This window comes from Coccinella septempunctata, chromosome 4 (assembly GCF_907165205.1).
Source record: "Coccinella septempunctata chromosome 4, icCocSept1.1, whole genome shotgun sequence".
Classification (NCBI taxonomy): domain Eukaryota; kingdom Metazoa; phylum Arthropoda; class Insecta; order Coleoptera; family Coccinellidae; genus Coccinella; species Coccinella septempunctata.
Window position 1 is genome coordinate 19,029,798 of NC_058192.1, and position 24,013 is coordinate 19,053,810.

The following is a 24,013-nucleotide window of genomic DNA, read 5'->3' on the forward strand; positions in this document are numbered from 1 at the left end:
TATGACCATCACATACCATAAAAACACCAAAAATTCGAAGAACCCAACTCTTAAAATTGAGTTGAACGATATCTTATGGATATTTGAACGTTTTGTAAAATAAAAGTATTCCTCATATTTTCTCGTACAATGCGCCGTTTTCGAGTAATTTGAAGTTCATAATATAAAAAGTATCGTCAAATTTGAAAAATTGGCTACTTTGGCTGAATACAACTCTGTTTGAAATGTCCACAGAGGTGTAGAATTACAGTTTTAGCTAGTTATTCTGAAGGTAATTTTGTGTACAGCTCATTGTGAAAACTTAAAATGGCTATATCCTTTGATGAGGACCGAATCGGGAAAAATTGAATAGGAGAAAAGTTTTTTTTTTTTGACCTCGAGAATCTACTGTTAAGATATTGGTACGAATCAGAGACTTACCCTGTATATGTCACAAATTATCAGTGAGATGAAGCTCATTTTGTAAGAACTTTCAAAAAGTAAAAAACATTATTACACAACAAAGTACTCACTATAGTTTTCAACTTGATGAGATTTTTGTCATTTTTAAGGTGTATACCTGCTTTTCTCTATTTTACCGTTTTTTTTTAGAACAAGAGATTCATGAATGAAGATTCGATGAGGCTGGACGTAAGAACTCTAACTTCTGAAGAAAAAGAAGCAGAATTTTGAAAGTTTCAGGATATATATCATTTGATTCAAGGGAATGCGACAAGTAATTTCATTCATGGGTGGAATCTGCTCGATGGTTGTGGAGTTACAGGGATAAAGATATTTTTGAAAATTAGAAAAAAAAAGGTTCAATTGTGTTAAAATTTAGTAGTTCCTAAACAAATGCCTATATCAACTTTGTAAGCAGCCAAGATATTGTTCCCTACGGTAAGACAATGAAAATACAGAGTGAATAAAAAGCTCGTTAAAAAGCAATCACTACTTTGTGGAAAACGTTAGAAGAGGTCGATTTTTATTTCAATTTCAGCATATATTCTTGTATAACTGAGGAAGGTACTAGCCTAACCTTTTTTTCCAGAAATGTATAGATTTTTTTTTTTTTTTTTATAACCTTTATTGAAATTTACAATCTACTTTTCACAAGTAATAAGTAAATATGGTGATATTAAAATGTCATGTAGAAGTTATCAAACTTATTGAAACTTCTTATTCAAACTTCAATTGAAGTCAATTGGCCATGTTTTCTGCAACCTTCTTCTGTTGAACGGGTTTTCCGTTAGTTGGTCTATGCAGCTGTTTTCATGTCCTTCCAGATTTTGTAGATATTTTTTTGAGCGTTTTTTTATCTCATCAATAATGAAGGGGATTTTCAAATCATTATGTATGGTGAAGTTTGAGACGTACCATGGAGCATCTGTTAAAGCTCGAAGGATTTTGGATTGGACTCTCTGTATTATTTGGATGTTCGATGTTTTGGCACATCCCCAGAACTGAATCCCGTATGTCCATATGGGTTTAATTATGGCTTTGTAAATCAATACTTTATTTTGGAGAGATAGCTTGGATTTTCTGCCTATTAGCCAGTACATTTGTCGAAATTTCATATTGATTTGGGTCTTCTTAGCTTGAATGTGTGGTTTCCAGGTGAGTCGTTGGTCTAAGTGGATTCCTAGATATTTGGCTTCTGTTCTAACTGGGATTTGGTTCTCATTTATCTTAACTGGTGGACATATGTTTCGTTTGTTGGTGAATGTGACTTGGACTGATTTTGTTTCATTGATGGTAAGGCGCCATTTTCGATACCATTTCTCCAGTTCATTCAGATGTTCTTGGAGCTTTTCGGAAGCTGTAGCTGCGTTTTCGTGGGCTGTGAGTGTTGCTATGTCGTCTGCAAATGAGGCTATCGTAGTGTTCTGATTTTCTGGAATGTCTGATGTATATATCAGATAAAGCAGTGGACCCAGTATACTTCCCTGTGGTACTCCTGCTTTTATTTCAGTTGGTTCAGATAGAGCATCACCCTGTTTCACAGCAAAATATCGGTTGGTAAGGTATGATTTCATAATTAAATAGTATGGCTGTGGGAGAAGTTTTTTCAGTTTGAAGAGTAAGCCATTATGCCAAACCTTGTCAAACGCTTGGGATGAGTCCAGGAATACAGCTGTACAGTATTTATTGTCTTCAAGGCTTCTTGATATGGTGTTCATCACACGATGTATTTGATGGCTTGCCGAATGGTTTTCCCTGAATCCAAGTTGATGGTTGGGTAGTATTGTGAAAAAATCTATATCCTTCTTCAATCTTTTGAGTAGAAGTTTTTCCAATAATTTGCCCAAAATTGGTAGAAGGCTTATGGGCCTGTAAGATCCCACGTCGTTTTCAGGTTTGTTCGGTTTATGGATCATTATTATCTCGGCATATTTCCAGATAGTCGGGAAGTAGGAAAGGCTCATCATACGGTTGAATATAATGTTGAGGAGTAGTATAGCCTTTTGTGGCAGTTTCTTCAAAATTTCTGCAGTAATCAAATCGAAACCAGGGGCTTTCTTATTTTTTAGTCTTCTTATTTCTTGAAGAACTTCCTTGGGTTTGAAAGGCTTTATGGGGAGAGACATCTGGCACGCAGCATCGAGGAAAGATTCAACTTCTGTGTCGTTGTAGCCTGGGTGCGGATCATTCGGTTTGAGTACTGTTGACAAGTGTAGAGCGAAGGTTTTTGATTTTTCCTCGTCGGAGTTGGCCCATTCCCCAGTTGTCTTTCGGATTGGAGGTTTTCGTGTTATAGGTCTCTTATACTTTTTCGTGGCTTTCCAGATGTTGTGCTCGCTGTTGTTGTCTATATTTTGAATGTGGTGTTCAAATTGGGAGTTGTAGTAATCTTCAAGAGTTTTGTGTAGTTTTCTGCATAAGTGATTATAAATTGTTTTATCTGCTGGGTTACGGGATCTTTGCCATCTACTTCTAGCTTGTCGTTTTTCAGTTACCAGTTCTCGAATTCGCAGTGGTAATTTCTTTTCGATATCATCCTGTTCTGATGGGGTTGGTGTGGATTCCCAGGCTGCTCTCTGGATTATTTCTGTTATATACCTTGCAGCTTCTTCTAATTCTTCAGTTTCTTTGAGTTCAATGTCTAATCTTATGTTGTCACTTACTATTTGTTGGAATAGTTTCCAGTTGGTTTTAGATGTTGTGAGTGTACTTTTTTTCTCCCGGAACATCGCAGTTGTGCTCAAGGTCATCAAGATTGGTGAGTGATCCGATGATAGGTCTGCATTTGGTTCAGCCAGCATATAATTCCTATTTATTCCATTTGTGACGAAGAAGTCTAAGATGTCTGGTATTTTGTTCGGGTCAGTTGGCCAGTATGTTGGTGTTCCGTACGAAACCACTTGAAGATTTCTTCTTGTTATCACCTCCTTCAGGTTGCGTCCTTTAGGGTTTATTAGCCGTGATCCCCAGTGGTTATGCTTCGCATTCCAATCTCCTCCAATTATGAATCTTCGCCTGAAGTTTTGGAAAAACTCCGTATATTGGTTCTCGGTTATATTGTGTCGTGGTGGTGAATAAATTGCTGATATGTCGAAGCTCCACGTTTCTGTGTGTACTGTTATATTTGTAGCTTGTATTTTTTCTGTGACAAAATTTGGCAGTGTATGGTGTTTGATATTGCTCCGAATAAGAATAGCTGACCCACCCTGCGCTCTACCACTTGGATGTTCGGCAGAATATGTAGTATAGTGTGGGATCTGGAAATACGTTCTTTCAGTGAAGTGGGTTTCTGATATCAGCATTATGTCAATTTTATATAGGTTCATAAAAGCTTTAAGCTCATTTTTGTGGTTTGGAAGGCCATTCGCGTTCCATGAGGCTATGCGGATGAAGCTGTTGAATTTTAATGAAGTTTATTCACGAGTGTTGTGAGCAGATTGAGCATAATCTGATTCTGGTTCATCATCTGCGTGATCATGGATTTCAGGTCGGAAAGGAAACTATTCATCATGGTTTCTAAGGAAGAGTTTTGTCTCTGAGAGGGTGGATCTTCATGTTCGTTATTTCGCTGAAGGGCTTGGGCGTAAGACATTCCTTTTGGTTGTTTGTTTGTTGGTTGTTTGTTTGGTTGTTTGTTTGTTGGTTGTTGTTCTGTTTCTTGGATTGTTTCTGGAATGTTCTGTTGTCTGTCATATTGCAGGGGGTTTTTATTGTTGTTTTTCGTTTTTGATATGAGTTTATATACCTGGCAACCTTTGTAGTTGGACGGATGATCAGCCCCACATAATGCACATCTTGCTGGAGTCGATTTTGGTTTCTGGCAAGTTTTAGAATCATGCTGATTACCACATTTTACGCACATGTATGGTCTATTACAATAAGTTTTGGAGTGTCCATATTCTTGGCATCTAGTGCATTGTATAATTTCTTTTTTCCTTTTTGGTGGTTCGATGCTTATTTTCTGATTTAAGATGAACTCCAATTTGTATATATCTTTATTGTTGTCGTTTGGTTCCAAGTCCACATAAAAAAGCGGAAGTGGATTTTTCATTCGATCTCTTATAATACTGATGTTCCTGACTTTATGTCCGTGTTTTTCTATGTCTGCTTTTATGTCAGTTGTTGGAATACTGGGATGAAGGTGTCTGACAACTACCCTGTAGGCTCTGTCTTGTTTAATTTGGTAGGTATGAAAAATGATGTTTTTTTCTCTCAGGAATTTTACTAGTTGTCTGTAGGTTTCTGGATTTGTGATGTTTATCTTTACACAATTGTTGGTCAAAGTTTTTGAATAATATTGTTCATCAGCAATAGCGGTTGATAGAAGTTCAATCATTTGTGGGAAATTTTTAACTCCGTGTATAAAAATGGGTGGTGGTTTTGGTATTTTCGGTGGTGATTCTGTAATATCATCACTCTCGTTTTCCTTGTTGAGATATTGGAATCTATTGCTGGTTTCAATTGGTGAATTTTCATTTATTTCTGGCGAAAGGTTTGAGAATTTTCTTTTCTTTACTGTTTGCCATTGAAGGCTGTTAGCCATAGTATTATTGTTTTAGTCGCCCTCAGGACAACTAGTATTATGAAAATTCAGAATCCGGTGTTTGTTTATTATTTTTCACAATAATTAACGAATGGAATATTTATCTACGTACGTTTGTATAGCATATGACTTGGAAGAGATAATGTGGACCGCTGATAGCACACGTGTACTTCCGAGCACAGCTAAAACGCGACTTTAATGTATAGATGGATACCGGAGATTGATAATGGGGTTTTCTCAATAACCCTCTTCTCAATATAGGGATGAAATGGTTGAACTTATCGAATTCAAACTTTTATTCTTTTTATGTATTTTGGGGTCAATGGCATAAACTTTAGAAGCGATGATTTGAGTGTTATCGAAAACATGCCTTTTTGTAGGGTAGTAATTAGTGAAAGAACCCATCAATTATTTATATGTTCATATTTGTATTTGTATTGTTTTTCATTTCAGATAATTCATCAAATACTACCCTATGAAAGGGGCACGTTTTCTAAACACTTCAAAGATATCAATCACTCTTAGAGAGTATGTCCTTGACCTCAAGGTAAATGAAAAGAGGGAAATTCGAGTTCAATAAATGTAACTATTTCAACATAAAGAATGTTGATTAAAAACCACATCAATGACCAAATTATCCTTAGCAACAAATGGTCTATCCATTTCTGGCTCAGAAAGTTAGGGTTGCCATTTACAATGACTCCCCTCCACTCCTCGTAGAGGGTGCATGACAAACTCCTCAATAATACATGAACAGCGAGATGAAGAGTAGCGTAATTTGAAATATGCGAAAATATGCCGCTCCAGCATTTTTCTACAAAATAGTATGTTTATCTATGCGTTTGTTTTGAAAGAATGGCAAGTTTCTGAAAACTCCAAAATCGAATTTAAGATTATTTATGGAAACCTTTTACCATTAGTTATCCAACACCTGAAAGGTTCGCTTCAAAATTCATAAATTTCAGAAATATACCCTTCGAAACATATGTATATGTTAAAAGCTTGTGATGTAGAATGAATTTACTAGAGTCTAGTAGTTTTTGTTAATTCCACAACAGGGGAACCGATCATATAGAATTCTATATCCACAGATTACAAATTTTTTTTTCTGTAATATGTGTCTATACCTTTTTCAAACCGATGACATTTTGTGTCATTGTTTGTTTTTCTTGTCAAATGTGATCACCAAACTTGATATTTATTGAGGCTATGGTTATCAGAAAACTTTCGTGACCATTATTGACTCGATGGGCGTTGCCGGATTATGAAAATGACGTAGAATGTTCATAAGAGAGCACTTTCGGAATAAGAATTTTCGTAAGAAAATACAGACAAAATGCAGTACATTAAAATTCGAAAAAAACATATATCGATATATTTGAGTTATAAGGATTTTAATGACATATATTTTAAAATTTAGGAAAATAGCCTATTATTCAAAACACAATGAATTCTCTCTGTTAATCATTCCCCAATTTTGACTGGTGTCACCGAGTGGCTGTCTTCACCGTCCCGACGCCCATCCGCGGTCTTCCGAAGGGGCTAATCAGGTAACCCCTCCAGAGGCAGCGGCGTCAATCACCAAGGCGTGTGTTCTGACGTGGAAAAAGCTAGAACCCAATTCGGGAAGCTTTCGAACGCCCATCACTCTCTGATTATTCAATTAGGGGGACGTCAATTCCATTCGACCGCGTTCAAACGGCGGCGTCGTTTTTTTTTTTCGGCCTCCTAATCTCGGCCGAATTCGAACAATCGACGGATCGGGGACTCGATTGAAAAGTCGGCGGCAGCCTCGGTTTTTCCTGGTAAATCCTAATTTGGCGGGGGCAAAAACGGAGCTCCGCATAACGCAATTCTGCATTTCGCGATAGGGTATAGAGGAAGGATCTTTGCTGCCCGTGGACTCGGAAGGCTTGGCACGATGCCTATTCTCATTCTTAGCGAAATAGAATAAGATGGCATTTCAGTCGGAGATTCACCTTTTCCTACTGGCTCTTGTTCTATTTCTATACTCCGCACTCTTACGGGAGTGGCTATAAACATCGTTTCGATCCTTCGTTTGGATCCTTATATGATTATATTTGCTTTTGTTGAAATTATTAAATGTCTTATGACCTGAGTATGCTGATACAAAAAGAAAAAATATAAATATAAATAAAAATATTTATCGAATTGCATTATCAATAAATTATCACATTTTTCGATTTTGATCACCTATATTTCAGCATTGAGGCAAATATTCTCTAATGCGGATGATCATGAAGATGGTTAAGCCACTTGCCCTTTAACATTAGAAGGATGAAAGTTTCAGAATCTATTATTCATTCTAATTATTATCCAGAAATTTGACTGGGTATTCACAAAAATGTGTTTTCATAAAAAACGTCCTTTCTCCAAAAAGCGACCCATATTTTCCTATATTTTCTCCTCCTGGAAACAAATAAAAGAATGTTGCATCAAACATACTTCTAGAATTTAACATTTTCAAGATATTCAAGGAAGTTTTGATAATATTGAAAATCGCAGTGGTTTCATTTCTTTGCATTTAATTGAAATAGTTATTCGTGCAACCAGCTGGGAAAAGTATTATTTTTCGTAATGAGCGTATTTCTGCACAATGGGTGGAGCGAGTTGAGCAAAAGAACGCGAAATACGAAAAATACTGTTTCCAACGTGTTTCACACAATATTTTTTTAAATTTTGAATAGGATGTTGCTATGAATTCAAATTAACCCTCTAATGCCCAAGTTTTTTTTTCCTTTTTTATAATTATTTCCGTATAGTTTCAAATTAGCTTATGTAATCTACATCTTTTTTTCGCAAATAGTTAACTGATTTACATTAACACCTGTTCTCACAAAATGAACCTATACTGAAGGCGGACATGGGCAGAATAATTTTGTATCCACTTATATGCAACCAGTCTCAAGGCGGACTTGGGTATTAGAGGGTTAAAAGTACCAGAAACCTCTTTGATAGCTTCTCTCGGAGATTCCTTTAGAATTGTCTAGTGATGGGAATTTTTCAATTTTTCACTCCGTTACTATGAAAGCAAGTATCAATGTATGATCAATTGCGAAATTTTTTACTTTGCGTAACTGGTTGCGAAAAGTGAAACGTTTCAAAACGTCAATGAGTATCAAAGAGTGTCACTTTATATGTCAAAATTAGAAAAAATTATTTAAATGATGATGTCTACGATCTTAAAGAGAATTGATCTCAAGGAAGTGCTCGAAGTTCTTTTCTGCCAAATCATTTGATCACATGTTCTGAAATTCTTCAATTTTGGAGCTCTCCCAAACTCATCAGAAGGAAAAGAGATCTTAAAGGGTGTTCTAATAAGTGAATAACTTCACTAACAGCCGGTTTCCCTTACTCCCTTCAACTTTTCAAACTTGGTCCTCATCTCTGACCACCATACCTTCATTCATTCATTCATTGCTGTATCCCGTTACCGGGAATAAATCTACAAAAAGAAGAAGAAAAAAAAATTCGAACAGACTTGTAACTTCTTAGTGCTAGTTGCGACTGTGTGCCCTCCTGTGACTAAAGAGACCCAACCGTGACCTGCAGATCCTTCCATACTCAGGGCATGGATAGTCTCCAACCAGATCTGGCCGCCGCTGTATCTTTCTCGATTCTTCATTATAACTGTGGACCAAAGACCTCCACTGTGACCTGTCTAACGCTAGTTGTTCCCAGTTATGATTAGCATTAACTGATTTTAGGGATTGATGTAGTGTATCCTTAAACCGCTTATACTGGCCTCCTGGTTTCCGGGCATTCGAAACTTTGTGGAACCATCTGATGTGCATTATTTGTCTTAGATGACGTTGCTGCGTCTGTTCAAGCTGCTTAATATGTCGCCTGTAGGGAGTCCAGCTTTCGCTTCCGTAAAGAAGCGTTGGGAGGACCACTGCTCTGTAAACAGCTGTTTTGGTCTTCAGATTGAGGTCGTGATTTTGAAACACTTTGTCCTTCAGCTTCCAGAATGCCCGTGATGCCGATTTGATACGGTTGTGTATTTCCGTGTCAAGGTTAGCCCCAGTATTTATGAAGCTTCCCAAGTATTTGAACTGCTCGACCTGTTCAAGAGTATACCATACCTACACCCATTTCAACGCCCTGATATTAATATGATTGGATAAAAATATGGTATATGAAACTTCCTTACTTGATGAAGAAGAGTACAATCATCAGTCAGAATTGCAATTAGGTTTGCTTTGAATAACAAAAACCTGTAACTCCTTTTGATTTCAAGGCTTCTTCAGTACTACTAAAAATGAACCTAAAAAAAACAGCTTTAAAATTAAAGAGAGTTTTGTCGTGAGCGGTTTTTATGATTCAAAAGTTAACCTTCTTTCATTTCTGACTACCTGAAGTCTTGTTTATCAACTAGGGAAATCGCATTATAACATATTTTGCATCCAAACATACTAATCTCAGGCCGTTAGATCAAGTGAGCGTGGTGGGTAAGACCACTATTTTTCAGCGGTCTTCAAAAAGTCTAAACAGAATTCACGACAAAATTCAGGAGGTGAATGCTCGTATAAAATTGAGATATGTTATTCCTATAACGAAATTTCCTCAGCCCACCCCTTTTCAAGATATCACCCTTAAGAGGTGGAGAAAAAATTCAGTTTTTATTTTTTTTCCAAAATTTCAATGAAGCTAGAAACTTGAAATTCTTTAATTTTCGTGCACCTGCAAAGAACTAACCACGGAAATTTTCTCAATATTCCACTCAATTCATTAAAAAAATTATAAAATATGGTTTTTCTAACTTTGGGAAAAAAATTGCAAACGAAACAAGGATTTCAATTTATAATTTCATTTCATGAAAAAAGTAAGGGTTGCTAATTTCGTCCCCGTATAAAGTAAAAGTGTTCAAAAATTTTGAGATTTTTGGCAATCACTTGAAAGTGAACTGTTACCAAATGATCTCGCAAATGATTGAGTTGAAGATGGTAAAATAAAATAGATACTCGCATGAAGTAAAATTATATACAAATTAACAACATCTAAACAGAGTGAATCTATTTACATTGATTGAGAAGTTATTGAGAATAATGTTTCAACGAGAAAATTCAAACCGTTGAATATTGAAAAAATACCCGTGGTTAGTCCTTTGCGAGTGCACGTAAATTACAGAATTTCAAGTTTCTAGCTTTACTGGAATTTTAGAAAAAAATGAAAACTGAATTTTAGTCACCACCTTTCAGGGGTGATATCTCGGAAAGGAGTGAGCTGAGGAAATTTTGTTATAGGTTGAACCCATCTTAATTTTATATGAGCAATCACCTCCTGAATTTTGTCGCAAGAATTCAGGAACTCCCTGTACATTAACTGTATAATGTAGAGGTGAGCAACCTAATTGGAACCACAAATTCTGAACATCGTTCTCCACTGGCGGATCAATTCTTTGAAGAAATATCTCTGTATATCTCCTGAAAGTTAGTATACATATATACGAATAATCATAAAAAACCCAACTTTTCAATTACTATTATAGTTAACCAGTAAGCCGCTAATATAATACTGTTCTATCGTAAATATGCCATATTTTATAGTTATGTATATGCTATAAAAAACATAAGAATTGTGTTTTTGGAAAAAACTAAGTTGATAGCCAACAACCAGAAATTTTCTTGTCATCCTGGATGACACACTAAAAACGAGTATCATAAAACTATTCGTTGTAGTTCTCCGTATAAAGCTAAGAAGTTAAAAAAAATTACCCTGTATATTCTAGCTAGTGGAAGAGTCGAAGAGATCCGTACCTACTGTTTTATTTATATGTAGGTATTTTTTCAAAACCTGAAATTAATTGAATAAATAATATTGAATTTATTTTCAACGTGAAAAAAAAAATATCCGATCACATCTTTGATGATGTCTCATTCCAACAAAGAGAAAATCTTTTGTATTAGACACAAATCCTTGTTAAATAAATGAAGTTTTATTTTAGAAAAATTCAACTGAACGAATCCTATCTAACTCCTATTCCCAGTTTAATTCATTATAACGTTTCCGAAGGGAAGTTCTCAAACGATGGGGACTAGCAGTTCTCCTTTCGAGAAAACGTCGACGACGATAATGTCGAAACTCCTTAACGAAGCCGAATCATATTCCATCATTAAAATTGAATAACGAACCTAATAAACGATCTTTCGGCAGTTTTTTTCGTGACTCGTGCCTAGAATGATGAGGACCCGGACTTAATTGATTTCCTGGAAAGGTAGCTCTGCCCAACTGAAGAACACTGCGTTAGGAAGCCTAACGAAGACTTTACGAGATCACTTTATTGAATGTTTTTTCTTCATTTCTTTTTTTATTACAAAGATATTAAAACTCCTCCACGCTGTTCAACGGGAACAAGATCAACATCATCATTTCGTCTCTTTAAATTATTAATTAATGGAGAATAAAGTTTACATTATATCTATCAACTCTTGTGTATACTCTAGTGTTTGGCTTGAAAATTGATACGAATTTCTAATACGTCATGGCCTAATCTTTTCTAGTTTTTTTTCTCAGTTGAATAAATCTCCATGTATATTGATAGATTCTAAATCTTCTGTTAAAATACTAGCATATATTGAGTCACAAAATATGAATTAAAGAAGAATATTAAACCTGAAGAATATAATGACCTCATTATTCGGAACAGTACAGTAATGACACACATGAAGTATCGCTCAAGGTACTTTGAAATACCTAAGATACAAATTGACATGAAATTTCTATTTTAATTCTACTGTAGCTACTGAACCGCCTTATGAATATTATGAAGAATTACCTCTCGATTTGGATAGTATAACACTATGTTAAATCTCGAACTGTAATATAAAAGGTTCAGATAACTCAAAATTCATACTTGGGATTTTTCCACCAAAAGCCTGAATGAAGCTCACAAAATCAGGTTAAAAGGCCCGATCCATCAACATATCGCACTTGAGCTAATCGTTTCCTGTTCCTTATGACGAGAACCGTCGAAGCTTGTTGTTCGTGTATAGGTATTAAGTTTTACTCACTTTGAAGGGTGTTGGACGTGGAGCTCAGAGATCCTTGCAGAGATCGTGAGTTGTGCTGGAGTAGCGAAGCGAAGTCTTTCTGCGCCAATCTCTTCAACTGCGACTCCGCCTTTTCGTCGCAGCATTGGCCACTGCAGATATTTCCTGAAACATAGTTTTTGTTAGTACGAATTGAAAAACAAAGATAATTTTACGATTCTGTTGACCAAATAGACGTGAAGGAAGACCAAATCGACAGTGAAAATGAATTTCATGAAAATACGTATACTAGAGGAAATAGAGAACAAAAAAATTTATCGAGAAGAATAGAGAACAAAAATATTTATCGAAAAGAATTTCTAGGGACATACAAGATATTTCACGAGTCAAAGCCAAGTGGTGAATAGATGTCATATAGGCCTTCCAGAAAAGGTGCTTCTTCTGTACCCTAAGCCCATAAGTTCAGTAGATACAGGGTGATTTATGGATTTAGGAATAAATTTTCGATATTCGATATTCTTATCCTGAGAATGGATGGTCTGATTCTGATGAAACTTTGTAGGCTCGTTTACTTCACTTAACCCTTCATGACAACACATGAAATTCGGAGATTTCCAGGGCAGTACTCAGAATATAGACATTTATCTTCAACTATCAAATTTTCTGAATCAGTTGAAAAATTTTTCTTTCCAGAATTGAAAATTGAAGATTCAGCCCAACCGAAGACGAATCGATGTAATTTGATAAATATAAGAATAAAGAGCTACAGAATACCGACTTGTAATACGGTATAGGATCAAATATAGTCGAAGTGGAAAAGGTAGATACCCTTGTATCAAATTTATCATTATCATAATGGGTTCAACAATTAATTGTTAATACGATTCTGGCGCTATACCGATCAACACAGTTCGGTTGATGAAAAGCCCAGTCCTTCTGTAGCATTAGCAAGATAAAATGTTCAATAGCATAATCCTCGCATTTGGCATCGTTTCCCTGTCGACATATACAATCCTGTGTATTGTGAGGAAGAGAACAATGATTTGGATTAATTGAGCAAGCAAATAATAGAACATGTTTCAGAGGATTTCGGATCATATAGTTAGATCAATAAATTATTTCTTCGGTGTATCGGCGTCCAGATTCGTACCAGGATAAATTTGATGTTCCATCAATTTTGCTCGACAAATATTTTCAACAGTAGGTACTGTTCGTGCAATAAATGAAATCTCCTCTAGAAACAACAATACGTTTCGTGATAGATCTGGCAACGTCGCGACATCGACACCGCTCATCCGTTCTCAGAAAATGCGCCGGTTTAGCGGAATGTGATACCTGCGAAATGCATTGTTGCCTTCAGGTCGTTTTGCAGCACAACACGACAATACGTACACGTACGTAGGTGGGCATACGGTCCGGTGGCCTCGTTCAAATTTTCAATTATAACATCGGCGGTCGATGTCGCGAATTCGAAACGGCGCGTTTGCTGCCGCTGCTGATGTATCAGAAAACGATGGTAATAAATATGAGCAGTAATGCACTGCCACTGATTTACGATCTGGTACGCCGCTGAATTATGTATCCGTTTCCAATTCGATACTACCGTGTATTTTCGCTTAATTATGTATCGCGATGAAATTTCGATCGTATGTTGGTGTTCAGTTGTTGCGTTTCAACAAACACAGGTTCGAGGTCGGCATCATGTTTCGGACAGACGATGCGAATGAATTTTTATCGAAAACTATCACTATCGCATTTTCACGTAGGTATTCGTCATAATTGAACAACGTTCGAATCTCGTTTTACCCGTAACTAAGCTTAATAATTAAAAGCTTATCGGCAACTGTTCTGGAACTTTATTAATTGTGTGGCCTTGACAGATGCAACGACAAAAGCGTGATAACGCGCGACTACTATTAAGGGCTTGCAGCGACAATCGCGCGATTTTCTGCAGAAATCGTGCTTGTCCATTTGGACGGAATCTACAGCTGCATCCACATTATGCTAGTATGTGCCGAGCGGCTTTGCCGAGCAGCAAAAACTCATCGGCAAAGCATTCACAATAACATGCGTGTAAACAGTCTAAAGCTACATCCACATTATGCTGCTGTGTGCCGAGCGGCAAATCCGCTGTGTATGTGGATGTACACATCCACATGCCGCTGTCTGCCACTGAAAAATCGCTGAAGTGTCGGTCTACATCAAAGGAAACGGAAATTTGTAGTGAGGTGCGAACCGATGGTCTCAATAGCCTCGAGCGGCAGCGACAATTGCAATTTGCAAAGCCGATGGGCACACATTGGCTTTAAGCTGCATCCACATCTAGCCGCTGTGTGCTGATCGGTAAGGCCGCTCGGCAAAGCCGCTGTGTATGTGGATGCATCATCGGCGTCGGCTTGTGCCGTTGCGTGTGCCGCTGAAAAATATGTGAATTGTCGGTCTTTATCAAAGGAAGCCAATGGAAATATATAAGGAGGATGTGCCAACCGCTAGCCCACAGTAGCCTCGAGCAGCTTCAGTTGCAATTTAAACTGTGTACAGTACACCCATGTTAATGTGGATGCGTCTTCATTCGTTGGCTCTGCCGATGAAATTTTGTCGATCGGCAAAGCCGCTCTGACCGTTTATCCTTGGTGTGATACTGTGACCAGTCTGCCTGACGGTGCGAAAGCCCTTAGGAAGACAAAAACGGGAAAGAAGAAATATTTCCGTCCGGTCAGAGTTCTCACCCTACTGTGACTAGAGTGCCTAACGGTGCGAAAGCCTTTAGGAAGCCGAAAACGGAACTTATAACCGCATCCTACAGTTGTACCTTTTCTTTTTACCTATAAAACAGTAACTTTCGATGCTTCGAGTTTCATCTTAATTTTCCGATAAGTGAAAGTCTTGGTTCTGGCTGGCAAACCAATCGGAAATATCTAAATTTATCGGATCATTTCACTTTGTGAAATAACCACTTCTCACTGCTATAAGTATACAGGGTATATTTAAGGGATGAGGCTTTTTTAAACAGAAGCTAAAACTGGTCAAAATTTAGCGTTTCACCAATAATGACCAAAACGAAACTCAAAAGACAAACAAAATTTAAAGAAAAATTGAAAATGATTAATGAAATAGATCCTAATACGACCCTAGATAATTTGTTATCTGAGTTATCGCAAAGCAATAGGAAAAAACTTATCTCGTGATTACTGAATCAACCATATGGTTTCGTTTAGGATATTGGCCAGTTCTATTTTTACGTGAGAAGAAAAAAGAAGACTAAGAATTGCCGAAAATTCATCATTATTGAGTTAGTCAAACGGTTTTATGAAATGGCTCATTTCGATACCAGCTGACAAAAAAATACTTACAATCAAGTGTAAAAAATAGAATATTAGTTCAAAATCTCACCAATTCTTCTGAGTTATTCACAAATTTTTTTACATCTTCTTCTAGTGAGAACCTTCAAGAATCATCGTCAAAATGGGATGAAATAGGTTAACAATACTAGCACTTTGTCAACATAAGCCAACTATCTTAATTTTCTACACTTTTTTACAACAATATGTTTATGTTTTGTTTCGTTTTTTCGATACCGGAGTCACCTTCCACAGTCCCGTACTTGAAATTCAATTAATTTCTGTCGAGCCTTTAGCTAGGGGTTGTAGCTCAGCTATCTTGAATATTTTATATAGACAATTTGTCGTGAAATGACTTTTTTGATGAATTCTACCTTCTATCACCTCTTTCACCTATCTACTCTTCTCACCTCTGAAAATACCCTGTATTACTGGGAGATTCTTTCAACTGCGTATAATAGAATGTTTGCTACTTTGTCCCCTATTTCGAGATCCTAAATAAACTTTTGAACTCGGATATTGGCCTTCAATAGTTATCGCTAAAACCCCAGACAACAGGGAACCCAGCCCACGTACCACAAGCTCACGACAAGCACACGACTCGACAATAATTCCGTTTTTCCCCTTTTTTCCTGCCTTATCTTTAAGTCGAATAGTTGAAAATTTGTACCAAAGATGATCGGTATTCTCTGTATGAACATCTTGTTAACACGAAAACTGTCGGGTGTAATTAGATTGCCGACAACGCTTCATCGAATTCGACATCGATAAGTTGTCGATAGATTGTCGATATGTCGATCGATCGTTGTACCACTGCTGGTTTCTAGTCGAAGACAGGGTTCCCTGTTGCCTGGGGTTTTCTATTTCCCCTATAAAGAATAGCTGGCGCTAGAGAACACCGGAAAACGCCTTCACACCAGTTAAAAAAAGTGGTGAAAGAAACCTTGCCAAATCTAACGGTAAATAACATTCCTCTTGTTTTGCCTCGATCCATGAAATTCTCGTTCATTAAACTTGAGGAGACCGTTTTTTTCTGACCGGAAAGTAGGTTTCCCCGAAGTCATCCTAGCGTTTCAAAGCATGTTACTCGAAACGGGAGTACTCAAACTCCTCTCTCGAGGCAATCTCAAAGCGAGCGGCATTCATTCAGTCGTTATTTCCATTATTGTAAACCCACATCGTCTCGCGAATCACAGCAATTTAAAATTCTTCAAAATGACTCACTTCACCCCCCGTCAAAGAGTCATTCTTTTTCCGCCTCTCCATGTTATTTTGGTAGAGTGGTTCGCCTTTGTAGGGAGAGAAGCCGTGAATATTTCATTGCTCCCCGGTTTTTTTTTCTTCTTCAGTTCCGTCTGTAAAAATTATATTTCAGCATCCAGGTATACGAAGTTATACTGATGCGTTTCGTGAATGAAAATTCTTTATGTTGTGAATAAGTTCGAAATTCTCTACATTCGGTAGTTTTTTAAGCTTGTCGACAGCCTTTTTACTTCATCCAATTCTAACTCATCATGAGTGGAGTATTTCGGAATTGGTTTAATGTTCGAATGAAGAAGTGAAATTCCAGGTATTTGAGTATAAGATATTCAGAAGGAAATATTGCGATCCTAAAGTACTCTCATCACCATACAGGGTCTTCATAAACGATTGTAACAGTACATTGATTTTAAATCTTTTGTAAACAGAAGGTTCACGAAAATTCGGAAACAATTGAGAATAAAATAATAATAATGAAAGAAAATTCCGAAATTCCATAATATTCGACATTACAGACACAGAGACAGATCCTGCAAAGATCAAAATCTTTTATATATCAAATGGATTGACCCAATCGATCTACAATAAGTTGATATTACAGAGAGAATAAAAATGTCAGTTGAGAGCTCATTTTTCTGAAAATGCCTGAGGGATTGTGTTTTAATAAATATTTTTGAGGGTCAAAACTATTTTTTCTTAGAATCGGAAAGTAAATTTTTATTCCAGACAGTTATTCTTTTCGTAGAAATGAGTGTGTAACTTTTCTCTACCTTCTTTCAGAAATTTTCCTTACATGAATAGCGAAAAAATTCAAAGTGTTATTCCTCAATAATACCTTGTGCGATAATATTCCTTTTAGAATTATTGAACAGAAAGCACGGGACGTTTCAGAAAGGTTGCAGCGTCATTTATTTCGTGTACACTTGAAAAATATATGTATAACGAAGTATTGGTGAAATGGTTGGAGTTCTTGCGTTGCAAATTGGCGAATGCGTAAAAGAAGTGACCACCGACCTCATACCGCTGATATTTTTACGATAAATTGAATTTATTTCCTCTTAACGGCATTATAACAGTTCGGGTCGAAGTTAACGATGGTAAATCACCGATTTCAACGTCTTTTCATGTTCGTTTTCGGTACTCTGGCCGTTTTATTGCAGTTGTAATGGGAGGTTGCCTGGACCGTCTTCTGCTTCGATTTAACGATTCCTCGAAAGAAACTCTCTGAATTCTGTAGCTGAAATTTGATAGTTATATCAAAAGGGCAGCAAAAAAATGTGTTCGCAATCCAAAACTTTCAGCAAAATCAAACAAATTGAGTTAAAAATGTCACAATCAAGTGATTAAGTGGTACAAAATAGATTGAGCTCTGACTCGGATTAAAACATTGATATTGAATTGAATACACAAATTAGATAGGAGATAGGATTAGGAGGTGTCACCTAGAAATATTTTGTTAAAATGACAATAGTCATATTTCACTGGGGAAGTGTTGCACGAGTGAATTCCAATTATAATTACAGAAAAATTAATAAGAGGGATCTGGAGTGAAATATACAGGGTGAGTATTTGACGCGTACAAATATTTTAACAGTGGATTCTCGAGGTGAAAAGAAAACATTCTTTTCTTCACCATTGTGTTCCGAATCGGCTTGGTTTGAAAGATACAGGCTGTTGAGAATCCGTAAAAAAATTAATTTGAGTAATATCTCACAAACGATTTCATCGAATAAAATAAATTTTGAAATATAGTTTTCCATTTATTTAATGAATCTTTTACGGAAACAAAATACCACCCACGTCTTCCAGTTTTCTTATATGACCATTACGTACCATAAAAATACAAAAAATTCAAAGAACCCAACACTTGAAACTGAGTTGGACGCTATCTAATGAATATTTTCATGTTTTGTAAAGTGAAAGTATAATGTATAATGCGCCGTTTTCGAGTATTTTTATGTTCAATAATTAAACAGTGTCTGTGAAATTTGAAAAATTGGGTACATTGGCTGAATACAACACTCTGTTTAGAAGATGTGTAGTGTCACAGATTTAGCTAGCTGAAGGTAATTTTGTATTTCCAGGGGTGGCACAGCTCATTGTGATGATTTAAATTGGACATATCTTTTTATCAGGGCCGAATCGGAAAGAATGGTATGAAAAAAAGTGTTTTTTTTTGACCTCAATAATTGACTGTTACAATATTTGTACGAGTCAAAAACTCACCCTGTATATTTCACTCCAGGTCCCTCTTATTGATTTTTCTGTAATTCTAATTGGAATTCACTCGTACCTACAAAACTTCCCCAGAGATATGTATGGCCACCAAGATATTGCTATATTAGTCACCTTTTAATTTACGGTCAAGTAAAATCTATAAAATGAAATGGAACTTAGTTCTAGATTCGAAAGACAAATGAATCTACCCGAGGAATAAATGGATAATGCTCTGATTAATTAAACACAAATATTTCTCTCGTAAAAATATCAATGTCGAGGTCAATGTCAAAAGAAATCTTTGGTTTTATTTCAATTCAAGAGTGGACATCGGTAGGTATAGAATAACAAGAATATTTAATTCGATACAAATAGTCGCTTCATATAATAGGTACAGCTTGTCTTCATTTAATACAGACAGATCTGGTCTGGATAACCTTCGGAAAAGATGGAGTCAATCTGCCACCGCAACTAGATTGGAGAAAATACGGCGACATTCATAGCATACTCGATACCATTCGAAGCGCAATTAGTATTCTAAAATGAGAAACGACACGGTACGAATGCCGCTTCTTCCAGAAAACGTCGTTGCACGCGCAACACTCAACATTTCCAAAGAAACGCACCGAGCCAGCAACGAACAAACAAGTTGGCGAATCCGAATGCTTATGGTCAGAACAGCATCCGTATAAGTTAACCGGTTACCGGCAGCAACTTTGGGTACCTTTTTGTCCTCGACCCTACGCGTCGTGCGGAACGTTGCTTTTTATTTCCTTTTTCGCCTCCGCACATCTCCCGGACCCACTGGTCGATCTCTGGCAGCATCCGAAGGGGCCACTCGAAACGCCGACTTTGATCCGGATAATGTCGGGTACGAATAATCTAGTTTTTATCGCGAAACGTTACTCGACGAAGGATGTAACGGTTATGTCGATTTAGGGGACTCCTTTCATGTGGGAAAGATCTTAATTGGCTCGAAAACTTTCTGCTTGGATTATATTTCATCTCGTGTAACGGATTGGCCGCTTCAACAGAAATCCTGTAATAATGTACCGAAAAAATTATCTTTATGATTGGTGACGAACTCAGGCTGGATTTTTATGAACCACACAACTGACTTCAAGAGTTACAGTTAAGTGGATTGGGTGGTATAGCTCTAAAGTTCTATCTAAAAAGAACGAAGGAAACAAGCATAACTCGGAAATGGCGAATGAAATAAATTTCAGACCTGGTGTGATAAATTGTGAAAATGTAACAGTTTCTTTGGTTACTGTAGCTTAAGACCACATTTTGATGGTTTCTGTAGGTTTTCTATGTATAACAGGTTTTTTTTTTAGAACTGCTCCCTGCTCTGTTTTCTGCTTCTACCGGGTTTACACGCCAGCCAGGAAATCCTACTTCCATCGGGGAGAACCGAGCCGGACAAGGGAAGAGGACACAATTGTTCACCACTCTGGTTTCTGCTCCCAAAGGGTTTGCACGCCGGATAGGAAATCGTACTCCCAGAACGGTGTGGATTGAAGCCAAGGCTCCAAGTGAGGTACGGAGTGCTGTCCTACCTCTGGACTCAATACAAGGATTTTCTTGGATGTTGGTCACAGCGGTTACTCTGTCTCTTGGCACACACATGGTTCCCTTCGCGTAAGGTACTAGGACGGTGAAAATTGCAGGGCTACGGAAATAAATCTTAACAGCAAGAAACGTACTTTGATGTCTCGCAACCCAAGAAAAGTTAGCTAAAATGATCACTCAAAAAAAAATCTCGAAATATCAAAAGGCTCAAAGAAGAATGAATACTCAATATAAAATGACGACTAAATACAGAATAAGTATACCGGATAAATCACTAATCAGAACTATTATTTCTTAATAAACTTTTTGGGGTTTTCACTCCCAATCTCTGAAACAAAATCAATTAAAAATGAAATCGATGATTTGCTCCTGCGTAAATTCTTGCACTAATTTGTCAGGAGCAAATTAACTAGAAAAAAATTGTTGCCTGACAATGAACTGAAAATAAATAAAGTTGAAATTATAATTTTATGTGGTAACGTTTCGGAGTCTATATCAGACTCCTTCATCAGACGAAAAATCTATTTTTGAAAATCTTCTGAATTGTGGCTTTTGTTTGACATCAATTGTCAATACATAGAAATAGAGACTGCAGAGAAACGTTGATTCATTTAATTTTGAAATTACCGGATGACAGCTCCTTCTTTAGTAAATTGATCCAAATATGATCTATTCCTACCGAACGTGTATTCTATTAGATCAAGATAATAATTTGGCAAATTGTTCGGTAGGAATAGATCATATTTGGATCAATTTACTAAATAAGGAGCTGTCATCCGGTAATTTCAAAATTAAATGAATCAACGTTTCTCTGCAGTCTCTATTTCTATGTATTGACAATTGATGTCAAACAAAAGCCACAATTCAGAAGATTTTCAAAAATAGATTTTTCGTCTGTTGAAGGAGTCTGATATAGACTCCGAAACGTTACCACATAAAATTATAATTTCAACTTTATTTATTTTCAGTTCATTGTCAGGCAACAATTTTTTTCTAGTTAATTTGCTCCTGACAAATTAGTGCAAGAATTTACGCAGGAGCAAATCATCGATTTCATTTTTAATTGATTTTGTTTCAGAGATTGGGAGTGAAAACCCTAAAAAGTTTATTAAGAAATGCAGAATCCTCCCAGAATAAATTTTAATCGATATCAGAACTATTATGAAACAAAACATCACAACGGATTGAATACGGCGTAAAAATACAGATTTAATACCTACTCGATTCGCTACTAAATACAGAGTGATGGACCTGCAGAAGAACATCTCCTCTTGCATCACCTGCGGGGTACGGAAACGGTATGTCACTCACGTGCCAAAAATCGGTTAAATTCGCGTCTATGGAAAAGTGTAGAATCTAGTTTATCGGTACTGACGAACAAAAACTCCCCAGATTCAGGATGCTTTTTACGGTGCTACATCGTTTTTCAGAACTGAAAAAAGGGTAAGAACGGTTCGGAATGTTTCCGAAGATGTAGGAATTCTGAACTGGGATAACAATTATGTTAATTAAATCCAAAACAAAAAATGACCGAATCACTCTGAAAGGAGGGTGAATTCTCAACAAAAAAATGAAACTTACAGTAACAAAAAAAAAAAGAAAGTAGAAAAGTGAGAATAGCAACAGTTTCAATGAAACATGAAAATAATGTAAGATTTTCTGCTATGAAATATTTTCAAATCGTCCATTATTCTGTAGTGTAGACAAATATGAGGATATATTGAAAACTTCTTAGCCTATTATAGAACCAAACAAAATTTCAATGTCAAAATATTTTATTACACAACATATTCTCCTCTTAATTGGATACATTTATTACAGCGAACCAGCAACGTCTCTAGACCTTTCGAAAAAAAAATGTTTCTTCTTGCTCTGCAAACCAGACCCCAACAGCTTTTATAACTTTCTCGTTGGAAAAAAAATTACGACCTTTTGAACTTTTTTTCAGTTGAGGGAAGAGATGATAGTCGAATCGAGCCAAATTCAAACCCTAAATCACGAATCTTAAGACGAAAGAGGATTGTTCCTATATCCATAGGAACAATCCGCTACATCGTTTTCAAATCGAGCACAGATCGAACGCGATGCTTCTACTTTTGCACGCTTTTGGTAAACATTCAAACATTTGGGGATCCATTTTGCAGCAATTTTTCTCATGTCCAAATTGACGTGAACTACATGATGGACGCGTTTGTATGAAATATTAATTGCTTCAGATATCCGTTTAAGCCCAATTCGACGGTCTGATAAAATCATGTCATGAACTGCATCGATATTTTCGGGGACTGTCACAGTCCGATCGGTTATCATCTTCAATGGAAAATTTACCTCTTTTGAAGCTTGCGTTCCAATTTTTCACGGTCGCATATGAAGGACACTGATCACCAAAGGTATTAAACATATCTCATACTCGGGTACTTGATGATGGCTCGATACTCCAAATTTTCGATTTTCACAATCAGTGGATAACTTCTTTCTTTTAATTTATATTGCGTAACTCTGGTTTAGTTTTTCGACCTCAAACTTCACACTGACATTTCTAATGAGTTCTTGTTCGTTGCTATGGTAACGCAATATTTTCTTTATACATGGAACAGGTCTAGGCTAACTAAATATCATTACATCCTCGTAAATAGCGTATTTTTAAATTCGATCCTCACGTTTTGAAAAACTTTAATTTGAATTTCTTGATATTCTCACTTTCAAGATTTCAGAGTTTGTGGTCATCATGCTCAAAGGGTCGATACAAATTGCTTGGAACCAACCGTATTAAAAGTCTCCCTACGGACATCTTCCATTTTTCTGTTATGACATGGGGAGCTAGATATTAAGGGTGGTATCTTTTCAAATTGACACACTGCGTATGGATCGGTTTAAATTCGATGTGGAGATCAAGGAATCTTCCAAGTTAAAAAATACGACAATGCGGGACAATTTAGGCACGGAGGATGCGCACATACATAACAAACAACATATCCAGATGTGCGGTTTGGCAGTTTTCCCTCATTAAGTATGCATACCGCTTTTTGCCATCTATAAATGCCGGTACAGAACAACTATTCACGATAGGGTTGCGTTGTTTTTCCTCACGAGAAGCAGTTATACTGTTTTGTCCACGAGTTCAAAGGACAAACCCCATACGGACGTCCAGGTAAAGACCGTTATTTATCAAGCGGTACTTATTTCCTACACGGCAGAGTAATGGCGGAGAGTATTAGGGATTCCTAGGGGTTTAATTCGGAAATGGAGTTATTCAAAGCACACACTCGATTAAATGTCGACGTCTGAGTACTCAGGAGCTGTGATGCATGAAGCTGGATCCGCAGAGTTGGAAATGGGATTTGCGTATACGGGGGTTAGGAATAAAGTTTACCTTCTCTGTTACAGGTAGTTATAGTTTGTAGTTTGGTAATTTGGTAAGGGGGTTACAATTCACTGCGACCTTAAGGTCTACTGTCTACATCAGAGCTATTCTCACAAGTGCGCCATCCTGTTACAGGTAAGAGAGCCTATACTCCATTTAGTTGGGGAGCCCAAGAGGTAAATTCGGGATTTACTCGAGCGTGTCAGATTAATATAAGGAGAGATACCTTGGACCCTGTAGAGTACCTCTACCAAAAATTAGA

General features: G+C 36.8%; 1 protein-coding gene across 1 annotated transcript in view; it reads right to left on the minus strand.

Moving 5' to 3' along the window:
• The window catches only part of LOC123312457 (division abnormally delayed protein), a 353,204-nt gene that overhangs the window by 221,300 nt on the left and 107,891 nt on the right, over positions 1-24,013 (minus strand). Inside the window, exon 2 of the mRNA XM_044896902.1 lies at positions 12,019-12,162. Coding sequence (XP_044752837.1) covers positions 12,019-12,162 — 144 coding nt within the window. The remainder of the gene's footprint in view (positions 1-12,018; positions 12,163-24,013) is intronic.